Source organism: Felis catus, chromosome B2, assembly GCF_018350175.1.
Source record: "Felis catus isolate Fca126 chromosome B2, F.catus_Fca126_mat1.0, whole genome shotgun sequence".
In the NCBI taxonomy this organism is placed as follows: Eukaryota; Metazoa; Chordata; class Mammalia; order Carnivora; family Felidae; genus Felis; species Felis catus.
In genome coordinates, this window is record NC_058372.1 from 11469910 (window position 1) to 11485412 (window position 15503).

The 15503-nt window shown below is 43.2% G+C and overlaps 1 protein-coding gene across 9 annotated transcripts in view; it reads left to right on the forward strand.

The window, feature by feature from the left end:
* KIF13A (kinesin family member 13A) overlaps positions 1 to 15503 on the forward strand; it is a 214283-nt gene that overhangs the window by 187384 nt on the left and 11396 nt on the right. For 5 of the 9 annotated variants that reach the window (XM_023253636.2, XM_023253637.2, XM_023253640.2 and 2 more), the window contains 11 exons: positions 50 to 176; positions 2520 to 2575; positions 4349 to 4473; positions 4730 to 4906; positions 5614 to 5706; positions 6021 to 6173; positions 7699 to 7776; positions 11073 to 11120; positions 12194 to 12305; positions 13484 to 13635; positions 14121 to 14225. In XM_023253636.2, coding sequence (XP_023109404.2) covers positions 50 to 176; positions 2520 to 2575; positions 4349 to 4473; positions 4730 to 4906; positions 5614 to 5706; positions 6021 to 6173; positions 7699 to 7776; positions 11073 to 11120; positions 12194 to 12305; positions 13484 to 13635; positions 14121 to 14225 — 1226 coding nt within the window. Of the gene's footprint in view, positions 1 to 49; positions 177 to 2519; positions 2576 to 4348; positions 4474 to 4729; positions 4907 to 5613; positions 5707 to 6020; positions 6174 to 7698; positions 7777 to 11072; positions 11121 to 12193; positions 12306 to 13483; positions 13636 to 14120; positions 14226 to 14623; positions 14666 to 15503 lie in introns of all 9 variants that reach the window. The other 4 variants (XM_023253639.2, XM_023253642.2, XM_023253643.2 and 1 more) reach the window with 2 other exon arrangements.

The window sequence follows — 15503 nt, forward strand, 5'->3', positions numbered from 1 at the left end:
TGTCTTCCCCCCCCCTCCCCGGCGCCCATCCCCTCATTTTGTCCTGCAGAGAAGACGGAGGACGACGTGGAGCGGGAGGCCCGGCTTGTGGAGCAGTGGGTGGGACTGACGGAGGAAAGAAACGCCGTGCTGGTGCCTGCACCGGGCAGCGGGGTCCCGGGGGCGCCCGCTCACTGGTAAGTGCTGTCCGTTCCCCCCACTCAGGCCTGACATGATGGTGGCCGGCCGGCACCAGAGGCGTGCCAGTGCCTTTCCAGGGCTGTCACAGCAAATGCTAAGTGACGTGAGCTGCCCAGGGAGGGACCACCCATCTCTGGTGCTGCCTTCCCTTCTCTCCTCCCCCACTGCAGCCAACTTCCTCTGCCGGGAAGCCGGGGAGTGAGGATTAGCTGGCCCGCAACCAAATACCCCATGTCTTAGTTTCTCCACATGAGCATTTTGGACACGGTTTCCTGATCTCCAGAAATTCTCTTAGTTGGACTTGAAAGAAGGGTGTTTCCAGGGTCTATTTGGAGAGGGGAGAAAATATATTTTCTTATTAGCCTTCATTGCCTGCTCTGTTTGGTCACTAACACACAGTAACCAGCTCTCGAGCACTAAATAACAGTGATCAGTCAATTGATCACTCCATCCCAATGCTCATGAGAAACAGCATGGTATCCTAGGCTCTGCAGTCCAGTAGATCTGAATTTAGTTTCCAGCTGCAGCTCTTTAAGTGTTCAATTTCATTAACTTCTCTGAGGCTTTATTTCTAATCTATTAATGGACCTCCTTTTTTTTTTTTTTTTTTTTGGACTGTTGTAAGAATTAGAGTTAATATATTAAAAATACCTTGTCCATGGCGCCCATTTGTTAAATGGTAGCTCCTGCTGCTGCTTATTCTCATTCTCGTTCTTTTTACAAGAATATGTCCTAGGGGTTCCTGAGTGGCCTAGCTGGTTAAGTTTCCGACTTTGGCTCAGGTCATGATCTCACAGTTCGTGAGTTCAAACCCCGCATCAGGCTCTGTGCTGTCAGTACAGAGACCACTTCTGATCCTCTGTGCCCCCGAGTCTCTCTCTGCCCCTCCCCTACCCTCACTCTCTCTCAAAAATAAAAAAAAACAAACATTAAAAAAAAGGAATGTGTCCTAGGCATTTAGGAGAAATTGGATTGCTTTTGAACAGAGAATATACACGCCCAGATCATGTCTTTAGGGTAGGCGTAGAAACATTAGTGATGTTATTTGCGTCCATAATGACAGATAGAAGTATAATGGATTCGATGGTATTATGAGACCAGAAAATCCAAATTTGCTGGCACATAATTTGTAACATGATGTTTCTCCCCACACAGCCCCCTGCTGTACTGGAATCCTGTAGGGCACACACACGGTCTGTCTGCTGGCCACGTGTTAACAGATGGACGCCTCATTCCCAGTCTTGTTCTGCTTCCTGAGGCCTTGTCTAGACAGTCTTTCTCCTTACCTCAGTCACCTTCATTTGAGCCGTTTCCAAACTTCAGATCATCTCGACTGTACAGTGGGTCCTGACCCTGAGTATTCTGATTCTCAAGAGAAAAGATGGGCCCAGGACTTTTCATTTTAAGAGGCCCTCCCCACTAGGTGACTCGGATGCACCTGGGCCAGTTTTTGATAAAACGCTGACTGCTTTGGTCTTTTTTGTCTTTCATTGTCTTTTTAGCCTTTTTTTATATATCTATAATTTTTTAAGTGTATTTATTTATTTTGAGAGGGACAGAGAAAGAGAGAGAGAGAGCAGGGGAGGGGCAGAGAGAGAGGGAGAGGGGGACAGAGGATCCGAAGCAGGCTCTACACTGACAGCAGAGAGCCCGATGCGGGACTCGAACTCATGAACGGCAAGATCATGACCTAAGCCAATGTTAGGTGCTTAACTTAACCAGCCAGGCGCCCCTCTTTTGGGCCTTTTATATGTCTCTCATTCTCGCCTCCTGTGAGTTTTTTCAATGTTGTCTTTATTGTTTATTTCCTCTGGTTTCTGATCCTGCCCCCTATCTCCATTGTTTTTTCTTTTCTTTCTTTCTTTCTTTTCTTTTTTTTAATGTTTATTTTTGAGAGAGAGAGTGCACGCTTGAGGGAGACGCAAATCCAAAGCAGGCTCCAGGCTCTGAGCCATCAGCACAGAGCCCGACACGGGGCTCGAACTCATGGACGGTGAAATCATGACCTGAGCCAAAGTCAGACGCTTAACTGGCTGAGCTACCCAGGCGCCTTCCCCATCTCCATTCTTAACAGCATCCCTTCCCTTCTTTCCCATTACTAGAATTATTTCTAGAAAGGCTTCAAAGAATCTTTGTTTCACTGGTAGTTCTTTATGGAAGTCACATAATTCTCATGATTTGTGTTGACAGGGACGTCAAGAAATGTGAAAATATTTCATTCATAGAATCTGTATCTCCACAGCAGTTCTCCTCCTCTTCCGTGCCTCTGTGGTGTTTGATTATCTAACAAGATGTAAAACATGTATTTTGTTATGATTACATTTTGTTGTTGAATTTAGGATCCCACCACCTGGAATGGAAACCCACATCCCGGTTCTCTTCCTTGATTTGAATGGTAAGTAACCACCAGTGCTTTAGGTGTTCTTGTATTTAACTGAGGCTTGTAATCTATTCAGACCCACCTGATTGGGATCCTTGAATCACTTTTCTAATCACTCGTCTGTTGTGTCTAGGTGGCATTCTTAGTCCGACCAAATGCATGAAGTTTGACACACAGCATCACTGGTTATCCCACAGAGGAGTGCACAGTTTAAAAGAGAGTACCGAGAGGTTAAAAACTACACATGAAAACGTTAAAACTGGGGCACCAAGTGGTTCAGTCAGTTAAGTGTCTGACTCTTGGTGCAGCTCAGGTCGTGATCTCAGGGTCTCGAGTTCAAGCCCCATGTTGGGCTCTACATTGGGCTCCGCACTGGGCATGAACCCTACTTCAAAAACAAACAAACAAACAAACAAAAACACACATTAAAACAGTTATGGTTTAGAGACATTAATGGACATAGGAGTTACCTGAGAAGGTAATCATCCGCAGAGATTCTGAGTTTTGAAACTTTGCAATGGCCTAGGAATCTGCATTTCTAACTAGTGCCATTTGCTCCCCACCCCCAATAGTATTGATATCAGAACATGATTACACTATAACCTTGCATTGAGGGTTGTTCTTTACTATGGCAATTAGACCAAACCTGTGTGAACCAAGAATGATGGTTTTTGTATTCAAGTATTCAAGTTCTTGTATTCAAGTATTTTAGCAGTAAAATCCATCTTCAGAATGCAATCTTAAATGGAACCCCTTTTGTAGAAGGTAAAAGCAGAGCTGCCAAGTGGGGAGGTAGGCAGGCTCAGGTAGGCTCTTTGACACGGCCCCCAGAATCTTAGAACACAGCCTGGAAACCTCTTTTTTGGAGGGAAGACCCAGGGAGGTTGGCTTTGGCTCTTCGTATGAAGAGGTTTTTTGTTTTGTTTTATTTTGTTTTAAGTCTGGAAGTAAAATGCGTGCCTCATGAAGTGGTGAGTTCTCTGTTCTTGGGGGGATAAGAGCAAAGGTTGGACAATCACTTACAGAGATCTGTGAAGGGTGAATCCCATATGGCGTAGGGCTCTGGAGGAAGGTGATCCTCGTAGTTCTCCCAAGTACTCAGAACTTTGAATCTTTTTTTTTTTTAAGTTTATTTATTTTGAGAGAGAGTGCAAGTGGGGAAGGGGCGGGGGGGGGGGAGAGAGAGAGACAGAGAGAGAGAGAGAGAGAGAGAGAGAGAGAGAGAGAGAGAGAGAGAGAATATCCCAAGCAGCCTCCACACCACCAGCACAGAACCCAAAGCAGGGCTCGAACTCATGAACCACGAGATCATGACCTGAACCAGAACCAAGAGTCGAACTCTTAACCAACTGAGCTAGCCAGGCACCCCACAGAATTTTGATTCTAAATTGCTAATTTAGCTGTTCCAGTCTCTAATCGTGTGTAAGGGATGTAAGTAGGACACAAGCCTAACCCCAGGTTCCACAAGGAATTGACATCAGAAAGCAAAGTTTCAGGTGTGTGTTTGTAGGGAAAATATTTGCTCCTAGGACTGCCTATGGGATATATTTGCCCATTTTATCAGAGACTCACAGGGTCCCTTTTTAGCTCTCCTAGTTGTCCCTGGAAAGGATACAAGCTATTGTGAGTTTTGGAGTCTCTGTTTCAACTGTGGGGTAAGGAAGGAAAGAAATGAAAGTGTGTTACTTGCAAACTTCATCAGTGGAAAACACGTTTTAAAAATGTTGGCGCTTGCTTAAAAAATGACTTTTCCTTCCACTTCTGTTTCTGTGCCCTGGATTTGGTCAGCGGATGACCTCAGTGCCAACGAGCAGCTCGTGGGCCCCCACGCGTCCGGTGTGAACTCCATCCTGCCCAAGGAGCACGGCAGCCAGTTTTTCTACCTGCCCATCATAAAGCACAGCGACGAGGAGGTAATTGAGCCCTAAGTCTCTGTTCGTGGGCTTCCGGTTAGTGCACAGCCCAAGGGCCTCTCTTCCCATGAAGCTGCCGTGGTCTGCACTGGGGGAGAGGACTGGGGAACTTGGAAAAGTAGAATGTGCGTTGTCGCTCAGAAGAGGTGAGGAGGAACATGTATGACTCGGTGGGGCTGCGTTTATTTCCGTGCATGGTGTATGTGTGCACCCCTGAGCCGTGTCTCTTTCCGCCTCCCCCTTCTCCCGTCCTTAGGTTTCAGCCACAGCCTCTTGGGACTCCTCAGTGCATGATTCCGTTCACCTGAATAGGGTCACGCCGCAGAATGAAAGGATTTACCTCATAGTGAAAACCACGGTGCAGCTCAGCCACCCAGCTGCTATGGAGTTAGTATTACGAAAACGGATCGCGGCCAATATTTACAACAAACAGGTAGTAATGGGGCCTGATTCTGCCGTTGCCTTCATGAGCTTGAAGTCCCTTCCTCCTGTCACAGGGTAGGGTTTTGTGGTGCCGATACAGTGGAAGTGCAAGTGCTTCCCACACTAGCCAAGTTACAGCCTGATTCTCGTTGACCCAACATAATGGGGCATAAAGAGAGCAGAGGTAAATGTCACCCAACAGAGGGCTCTCTGCCTTGGCCGACTTGAAACGCATCATCCTAGGAGGCAGTGGGGCAGTGACATTTCGCTGTTCGAAATAGGTTAAGTGACAAATCCCAGCAGGATAGTGACAAAACAGGATGAGAAGCGGGCTGTAAATAAATCCCTGCTGCGTCCCCAGGTCTCATCTCAGAGGCGCTACAGGCCAAACTGAGCCTCTCCAGCCTTCTTCTGCCTGTGAGAGGAGGACACATTGATTCAGCCCTGTTGAGACCAATAGCAAGGCTGCCCATGGGGGAGAAGAGCAGCCCCCCAAATCCCTGGATGGGCTGCAGATTCTGTTATCTGATCCCCAAATGACAGCTGGACACTGTTGTCCTTCAGAGTCAGAGACAAGGATTTTTTTGGTTTTATTTTTCTGGGCATTGTGTGCGCATCAAAAATGTAGTCCTTGATAATGTTTCTGCAATCTGTAAAAGGCTGAATAACGTATATAGTATTTCATATCGCTTAATTCGGTTTTCCTTTCCTTGGCAGAGTTTCACGCAGAGTTTGAAGAGGAGAATATCGTTGAAGAATATACTTTATTCCTGTGGTGTCACCTATGAATTAGTATCCAATATACCAAAGGTAAAATACATATTACTTTTTAGAAATATCAAAATACAAGTATTGGAGGGGTGCCTCAGTGGCTCAGTTGGTTAAGCGTCTGACTCTTGATTTCAGTTGAGGTCTTGATCTCAGGGTTGTGAGTTCAAAGCCCCTCATTGGGCACCACATTGGGCTCTGCATTGGGCAGGAAGCCTATTTAAAAAAAAAAGAAAGCAAGAAATACAGGTATTGGAGGATATGTTGATTCTTAGAACATCTAAATCACTTCCTCACCACAGTTTGGATAAAAAGATGATTCACACAAAAGCATTGTCATTGCCTTGTCCTTTCAGGCAACAGAGGAAATTGAGGACCGGGAAACACTGGCTCTCATGGCAGCAAGGAGTGAAAACGAGGGCACTTCCGATGGGGAGACCTACATTGAGAAGTACACGCGAGGCGTGCTGCAGGTGGAGAACATTCTGAGTCTTGAACGGCTCCGGCAGGCAAGTAACAGCAGTATCTGGACCAGAGGAGGAGATCACCAGCCCTTTCCCCTCCACATGGACAAAGATGAATTTATTTACCAAACACCTTCCCTCTGAGTCTGTGAGAGAAGGAAGACTTGAGTAGCAGTCTCGTTAGACAAAGTAGTTACTTTGAGGAGCGCCTGGGTGGCTCAGTCGGTAAAGTGTCCAGCTTTGGCTCAGGTCATGATCTCACAGTCTGTGGGTTCGAGCCCCGCATCAGGCTCTGTGCTGACAGCTCAGAGCCTGGAGCCTGCTTCGGATTCTGTGTCTCCCTCTCTCTCTGCCCTTCCCCCACTCACACTCTGCCTCTGTCTCTCAGAAATGAGTAAACATTTATACACACACACACACACACACACACACACACACACACACACACACATATATGATGTAGTTACTTGGACAAAATAGTATTACCAAAAATTAAAATAATGTCTACATTTTATCAAACACCTTCTCTGGAAGTACTGTGCCTGAGTGATTTAAATACAGTCTTTCATTTAATCTGCAAGATCACCCTAGGAGGGAAATAAACACTGTCACAATCTCCTTTGGTAAGTGAGAAAATTGAGGCCATGGTAATAAGCTAACCCGCCACAGGCTACACAGCTAACAAGTGGTACAAAGTCAGTTGTAAACCTTGGAGGGCTTGACTCCTAAGTCCACAGGTTTAACCACATGCTACTACCATCTCCCTAATTTTGGGGTCCAGGTTAACTTCTGTAACAACAACGGGACATTCAGGTGAATGTAGTCTAGGTAGTAGAACTCTAAGACAGGAATTGTCATCCATGGAGGCAATAGTTGAAGTTACTGGAAAGTGCCTTGTGAGCAACAAAAGTACTAAGAGTGGCATCTGGGGGCGCCTGGGTGGCTTGGTCGGTTAAGCGTCCGACTTCGGCTCAGGTCATGATCTCACGGTCCGTGAGTTCAAGCCCCGCGTCAGGCTCTTCTGGGCTGATGGCTCAGAGCCTGGAGCCTGCTTCCGATTCTGTCTCCCTCTCTCTCTGCCCCTCCCCCGTTCATGCTGTGTCTCTCTCTGTCTCAAAAATAAATAAACGTTAAAAAAAAAAAATTTTTTTTAATAATTAAAAAAAAAAAAAAAGATTGGCATCTGGCAGAAAACCCTTCCTTTAGTGGGAGTCCCACCAAAATTGCTGCATGAATAAAGTACAAACAGCATAAAAGTTGACTGTGGTTTTGCAAATGACATCTATACTTAGGGGTACCTCTGCGTTTTCTCTGCCTGTCTATGTAAAAAATCCACAACATAAATCAGTTCAGCAGTTTTCTTGGTTTTATTTATGAAAGGTGTTTTTGGTAGGTTAAGGAAGAAGAAATGAGTGGGGTACAATAAAGATCCCAGCTCTTGTAAATTTGGGAGGGAGGGTGGGGTCAAAACGATGCGTATTTCTATATTTTCTAAACGTTCCACACTAAATGTATGTTATTTTTGTTATCAGAAGGAAAAATAAATAAATGCTATCGTGAAATTTTACAGGCGGTCACGGTCAAAGAAGCACTGTCCACGAAAGCTCGGCATCTCCGGAGGAGCCTAAGCACGCCAAACGTTCACAATGTAAGTGCACCCTGCTGAGGCTCTGCGGAGTCCTGGCCGTGTGTCAGGGTGTGGGGGTGGTGCATAAGGGGTCTGGAGTCAGGCGGGAGTAGGCCCTGTGGGCCTCCCATAGGAGGTGTGGGCCATCCTGCAGCACCAAACCTGTCCTCTCCTAGGGAACCACAGCAGAGAGCGCTGGTATGGTCACATGACTGAGCCTTTAGTGGGATCTTACAGATTCCTGGTCATAGAGTTATGTCCTTGAAAGAAGTTTCTTGAGACATAAATGCATGTAGTTGGTTTGAGGATGGTAGAGTCAGCTAAAAATCCTGGCTGCTGCTCATGAGTCCGTTTCTACGCCCTGTTCAAGCTGCCCTGGTGGATTCTACTCGGCTGCCCATCAGTGTGACAGGGCTCCAGGCACCTTCGTGTAGACACTCCTCTAGTTCCTGGTCTCTCCCCTGACCACTGGATTCTGTTCCTCAACCGGTTCATCTGGAAAATCCAGTTGACAGAAACTGCTTCTAGTGCAGGGGAACACTGTCATGGGAAGAAAGGACAGACTAGGGCATGGACAGTTGCAAAGCAGTCTCTTTTCCAGAAGCAGCAGGGTGTAAGATCCTGCCAAGGAAAAGCACAGCATCCTTGCCTTCCTCCTCTCCAGAATTGCCTGGAAGTGATTGAAAACATGGCGGACATTGATAAAAGTTGTCATACGGCAGGCCACAATGCAGCCCCAGACAATCCCTATAATCGTTTTTTTTTTTTTTTTTAATGTTTATTTCTGAGACAGAGACAGAACATGAGTGGGGGAGGGGCAGAGAGAGAAAGGGAGACACAGAATCGGAAGCAGGCTCCAGGCTCTGAGCTGTCAGCACAGAGCCCGACGCGGGGCTTGAACTCACAAACCGTGAGATCATGACCTGAGCCGAAGTCGGTCGCTCAACCGACTGAGCCACCCAGGCACCCTCCTATAATCCTTTTTGTACAGGTTACTTCTGACCACAGTGCAGTTATTAGAAACTGATAATGGGAGCCTCATACTACGTATGTAAAAAACCCACAACATAAATTAATTCAGCAGTTTTCTTGGTTTTATTTATGAAAAGCATTTTGGGTAGGTTAAGGAAAAAGAAATGAGTGGGGCACAATAAAGATTCCAGCTCTTGCCAATTTGGGAGGGAGGGTGGGGTCGAAACGATGTGTATTTCTGTATTTTCTAAACGTGTAAATGGAAAAAAAAAATGGTCTTTTAATTAAGTTTTAGGTATCAAAGAAGAGAGCGTAATGGAAATCAGGATGTATTTAGAACAAAATGATAATAAAAATGGGTACATGTACCAGTACTTGTGGGATGTGGTTGGAAGTGGTAATTAGACAGAAACTGGGCTCTGAATTCCCTGTTACTCCACTTACAGAGCCGAATACTAGACAGTAGGGAAAATGAAAGAACGGTGAGCTACTATTAGGGATGTAGGGCTCTTGTATTAAAAAGAAGAGTGAAAAACGAGGGAAACATCTATGCTACAAGGTGTAGACAGACCCCCTATGAAGTATTCTGTCCACCACCAGCCCCCTAAAAAATGATCCTGCTCTAAGATTCTGAATCTAACTGCTAAATAGTTACAGGGGACAGAAGAGAATGTTAAATGACACAATGGGGGCTCAGCAAGAGGGAACTTTATGGGAACAAATGACCTAGAAAAGGGAAAACCCCTAAGAGACAAAATACATCCTCTGATTGCGATGTACAAATTGTTGTGATCCTGATTCAGAGTTCATTGAAAATGTTTATGAGACATTTGAACACTGGAAGATATCTGATACTATTTAGGAATCCCTTAGTTTTTTTTAAGATGTGATAATGGTATTATGTTTATGTTTGTTTTGTTTTTTTAAATCAAACTCATGACTCCAAGATCAAGAGTCACGTGCTCTTCTGACCGAGTCACCCAGGTGCCCCTGTGGTTATTGTTTTTTTAAAGGGAGGAGGAATTCTGTATTTTTTACAGATTCACAGAGAAATATTTATGGATAGATAATTTTTAAATTAAACAAAATCAGAATAAAAAAATGTTAAGGTAATAATAAATGCTAGAGCAGAATCCTAATAAAGAAGGAAATAATAAAGATTAGAACATAGGTGTATGAAATAGAAAACTAACAATGGAATCAACAAAGCTGGAAAGCAGGCTTTTGAAAAGACTGGTCAAATGCACTGACTTCTACTTAAGTTTCATTGGGGAAGAAAAAATATTGGGATAATAATTCAAATATTATTGGAAATAAAAATGGACATATCACTAGAAACAGAATGGAGATTTAGACAGCATTAAGAGCAAACCATGAATAACGTTATACCAGTAAATGTAAAAGCTTCAACAAAATGGAATTTTCCTACAAAAACCGAATCAAGAAGACAGAAAATCTCAATGCAGTTATCACCATAAATGAAGCCTAAATTCATGGAGAGACAGGCTGTTCATTGATGGAAGCACACAGTGTCAAAAGAGTTGGCACATCTCCTTAAACTGATGTATAAATTTCCCACATAATCTCCTATAGGATTTCATAAGCTGGCCCTAAAATTGCTATGGAAGAGCAAGTGGAAGGCACACAAACCTTATCTGCAGCCCAGGGTTTCCATGCCTTAGTCTAACTTCTAGAGCGTCTCATAGAAACATAGATGGGGGCGCCTGGCTGGCTGGCTCAGTTGGTAGAACACGTGACTCTTGATCTCGCAGTCATGAATTCAAGCCCCATGTTGGATGTAGGGATTACTTAAATAAATAAACAAACTCAAAAAGAAACATAGGATATATTTAGAACTAAATAATGCCGAAATTGTATACATGTCAATCATTGTGGGGTACAGCTAGAGTGGTACTTAGGGACCGTAACAATAATTTATTTCATTATAGTTTGTAACTGACAAAAATTGGAAGTGGCCTACATATCTATCCAGAATAGAACAAATAAATTATGAGACTAATTAAAAAGACCATGGTAAAATACCACTTTTTTTCATTATAAAAATACGCAAAAAATATGTGTGCATATAGTAATACTTTTATGTATAAGATGTGCATATATTTTTATGTGTACATCCATTTTATGTATATAAGTAACTATATGAAGCTGGTGTGGGAATAATAAACCCCAAATTGAGGGTAGTTGTTACTCCTGAGGACTGCAGAATAAAGAGGGATGTGAGAAGGTCATACAGATTTCAATTATAAATGCGACACTACATTTCTATATATGTAGTTTATGTTACACATATGAACTACATTGATAAAACCATTGCTCTCTTACAGGTCTCCTCCAGCCGACCAGACCTTTCCGGCTTTGATGAAGATGATAAGGTGTGCACTTACCATGGCTAGATTATTAACAGAATCTAAGTCTGAAAATTTAGGATATCCTGGTGTTTTGAAAATCTCAGGATTTCCTATCTCAATCTTACTCAGATTATTGTCTCTACATGTCCATTTCCAAGTTCAAATAGTGGATATGAAATTGCTGTGCACTCAGTGTTACGTTGTAAGTTAGCATATTTGCCGTATCAAGCTAATACCACACATAATTGAATATCTGTGTGTTAACGGGTCTAACTCAATGCTTTAAGAAGGTATTATATCTACCCTAGCAAAATCAAAATTATTTCAAGTAGGTATAATTGGGGATTTAAAATTAAGGACATATTACAACATCACCTTACTCAGCAAATATTTCTTGGAACATATATTGTATATATGTCCCTATGCCAGGAACTAAGTGATTCAAAGAATAGAAGCACAGATTTTGCCCTCAAGAAGTTTAAAATCTAGTCTTTAGCGGCAGCCAACTCCTGAGAAGTTGGAGTAAGATTAAATAAAGTTACATGATACATACAAGTTTTCTCTCTCTAGTATACCCATATCTTATGCCAGTTTGATACTTTTAAATCTCAGGCATACGGAGTAGAGTAACCATACCACCTAGTATGTCTGGGGCAATCCCAGTGTATGCCTGCTACCCAGGCAAAATTATCAGTGGAACCATTTCACCCTGAAAAGTGTTTCATTGTGGTCTTTAAATTACCCAGTCATCCTAGATAACGCACCAAATTTATAAAAGTGGCTGCCTCTGGGGAGGAAGGAAAATGAATGGGACCTTAGAGGTTCAGGAGGGTTTTACTCTGTTCATAATGATTTTATTAACTCTTGAACACACATGATACAGGATTAACATTAACACTCTAGCTGTATCTTGGGTATGACAGCATTGGTCATGTTATTCAGCCATTCATACTTTTCTATATGTTGGAAATATTTTACAATAAAAATAAGGAAGCACACATACTGCCTTTAAAAATTAGAACAAAACTCAAATCTGGGCTTCATTTCTCATTTTTAAAGGAACTGAATTGCAGTTAACCCATGTCTTTTCCTTGTAGGGTTGGTTAGAGAACCAATTAGACATGTCTAACTACAGCTCCAGTTACCAAGATATAGCCTGTTATGGAACTTTACCCAGGGATTCGCCTCGAAGGAGTAAAGAAAGTAGTGGTGAGATTGTTTTTCCATGTTCTTTCTTTATAATTTCTAGGAAAAGCCTGGGGCGGGGGGATCCTTTTGTAAGTGGCATATAATAAGATAGGAACCTGAAATTCTTAGGGGGCTGGATGTTTCTAAACTGTCTTCTTGAATAGAATATGTCACGTTCACTTATTTGATTTCTTTTTGCTTTGTAGCCAGTATATCTTCCAGATAATAATAATAATCGGCTTTTTGTGTAGCACGTTAGAATTTTCAAATCCTTTTTCCCACATCATTTCCTGAATTTGAAGTCAGTTTTGAGATGCACACAAATCTTATTACATTATGGTTAGACTTCATTCTTTACCAAAAGACTATCTACCCGTGTGATGTTTTTGTGCTCAAAAGATTTTTACAAGAAATTTTTGATTCCCCGAGCGGTTCCAAAAATGACACCAGAAATGAGGTTGATCAGTGACAGCATTATTCCTTAACTGTGTAATCTTCCAGTGCCCTGAGAGGAACAGCATTCTCTGAATACGTAAATCAGCTTATATTTTACCTACTAAATGACACTGTACCAGAGAATTGGGAAGAAAATACAGGAGGAGGAAAAGAGGCCCTAAACGGCCAGAAATGAGTGAAAGCAGGAAAGAGGAATTGTTCCTCAGCCATATGGAGCCAGGGTGGCTTGGGAGAAAAGGGGCTTGCAAGGAAATTTATACAGGATCCATTCACTGAATGTTTATTGAGCCTCTACTTGCTATATGCAGTGAAAGATACAAAAAGGTACCATTCTAGATCCTAAATTCTAACTGTGGAATGAGATACATGGAAAATTAGATAATAAATGATAAAGAGCCCAAATGCATGTACGGACAATAGCGTCCAGGAATTCGGAGCATTGGAAAATCAGCATGAGTTGAAATCGCTCTAATAGGTGGTGCTTCAAGCTGGATCTTGAAAAGAAGGTAGAAAATTTAGTTTCTGCTTTCTTCGATGCCTCCCAGTCGTTTGATGACTCTTTGTGACTCGGTAGATACATCTCCATTCTTGCCCACATCTGTTTGAATCGTTAGCCAAATATCAGCATGTTAATTTCTTTGTTACACCAGATCCTCCTCCTCTGGCTAGGTGATGACTGTGCTTCCTGTGCGCTGGTTAAAGTGCTCTGTGCCTGTGAATTCATGCCTGTTTGTCCTTCCCAGGTTGTACATCCGAGAACCCTCACGCCTTAACAGTCAGTCCTTTTAAAGCATTCTCTCCCCAGCCGCCAAAGTTTTTCAAACCCCTGATGCCTGTAAAAGAGGAGCATAAGAAAAGGATAGCTCTTGAAGCGAGGCCTCTTCTAAGCCAGGAGGTAGGTACCAGAGTTCTCTGTACCGCGTAAAAAAGAACAGAATTGCGTTGCCTGGGGAGCAGCGACAGTGTGCATTAACAAGCTGGGCGCTGCGTGTAGACACGTGTGGGTCACCCAGGGTCACGGGGGAACTTGTTGTGTGTCGTTATTGCTGTTATTTTCTTTCTGCTTACGGCTTTTCAAAGTATTTTTTTTTTAACGTTCCATGTGAGAAAGATGTTCCCTAGGTGTTTGGAAAATAGTATGGGCTTTTTTTTTTTTTTTTTTTTTTTAATTTGATAAAACCAGTTACGCTATTTGCCATTAGTCTGTGTAGTCTTGTCAGACTTCATCAGTGGTTTTAACTTCGGCCTGCGAAATCTCCGCACTACTCCTGTGGAATACAAGTGTTTGTGTTGCTTTGCTAACTTGCACGTACTTAACCGTGTATTTCGGCTGTCGGCGTCTTCTGTGTGTGATGCATCTGTGTGTCTTAACCTTTGCAGAGCATGCCTCCACCTCAGCCACATAACCCTGGCTGCATTGTGCCCTCGGGAAGCAATGGCAGCAACATGCTACTAGAGCACAATAGCAAACGTGAGAAGAAGATTGTAAGTTGCAGAACCATTTCTGTCGTATTGCCTGGTGGTGGGTTTTAAGGCCCTTTCACAGACAATCATCCAAATCCTTTAAGAAGAAATTAAGATAATGTATTGGGTCTTTCTCTCTCTTTTTTTTTTTTTTCTTCAAGAAAACAATGTGATCACTGGTAATGAAATGTTGCATGAATATGGCCATGACCTTTGATTCTTCTAAGTGTTCATTCTATTTTATTTATTTATTTATTTATTTATTTATTTATTTATTTATTTATTTATTTGCTTAGTATCAACTTGCTTAGAAAAAGGGGAAAAGGCACTCTTACTGATTCTAGTCTTTGAAATGGGTAACAAAGAGATCGCTTTAACTGATTCTGGATCTTTCTAATGTGTCTCTGCATACTGCCCAGATTCTGAAGTTAATCTACCTAGAGGAGTTGCACTTACTTGCAGTGAGTAATCATGCACTTAGCTGTGGGGATGTTTGAAAGCTCCTTTCGTGTCGCCTGATGCTCCCGCTAAGCTGATTCTGCAGCTTGAAGCCGTGCTGCAAACCCTCACTGCCCCCGTTACCGCCTCAGCACCTCAGGCGGCAAAATAGGTCCCAACCCCCTCAGTGTCAGGCTGGCTCTTGGGATGGCTTATCTGTATTTCAGCCACAGGTAGGTTGAAACTCTGCCTGTAAAATGCCCTTCCCCAGCTCTTGGTTTTCAAATTACACATTTGCAAATCTTTTTTAAGACGCTGTTATACCAGGCACGGGGGATTATATGTGATACCTCAATTTAAAAATCAAACTGTAGGGTGCCTGGGCGGCTCAGTCGGTTAAGCGTCTGACACTTGGTTTCAGCTCAGGTCATGATATCACGGTTTGTGGGTTCAAGCCCCGCATCAGGCTCTGCACTGATGGTGTGGAGCCTGCTTGGGATTCTCTCTCTCCCTCTCTCTGCTCCTCCCCTGCTCATGCTCTCTCAAAATAAATAAACTTGAAAAAAATAAAATAAAAAACAAACTGTATTCCCAGACCTGGAAACAGTTTTCTTGTGTCTGAGCTTTCACTCTCCTGTGGCTTCCTGGGCTTTGAAAAAGTAAAGCAGCTTGGAACAAGACAGAGCTGGTTGGTGTTTCCATCTGAGGACAGTCTGATCCGTGGGCAGCCCGTGGGAGGTTTCCTTTCCCAGCTGCACATGTCAGACCTGGTCCAAAGACTCCGGGGTGTGAGGTCCTCTAAAGGTTCTAAAATGGGCTCCTGCTGCTCACTGTGTGAACCTAACAGGAACTTAACCCGGA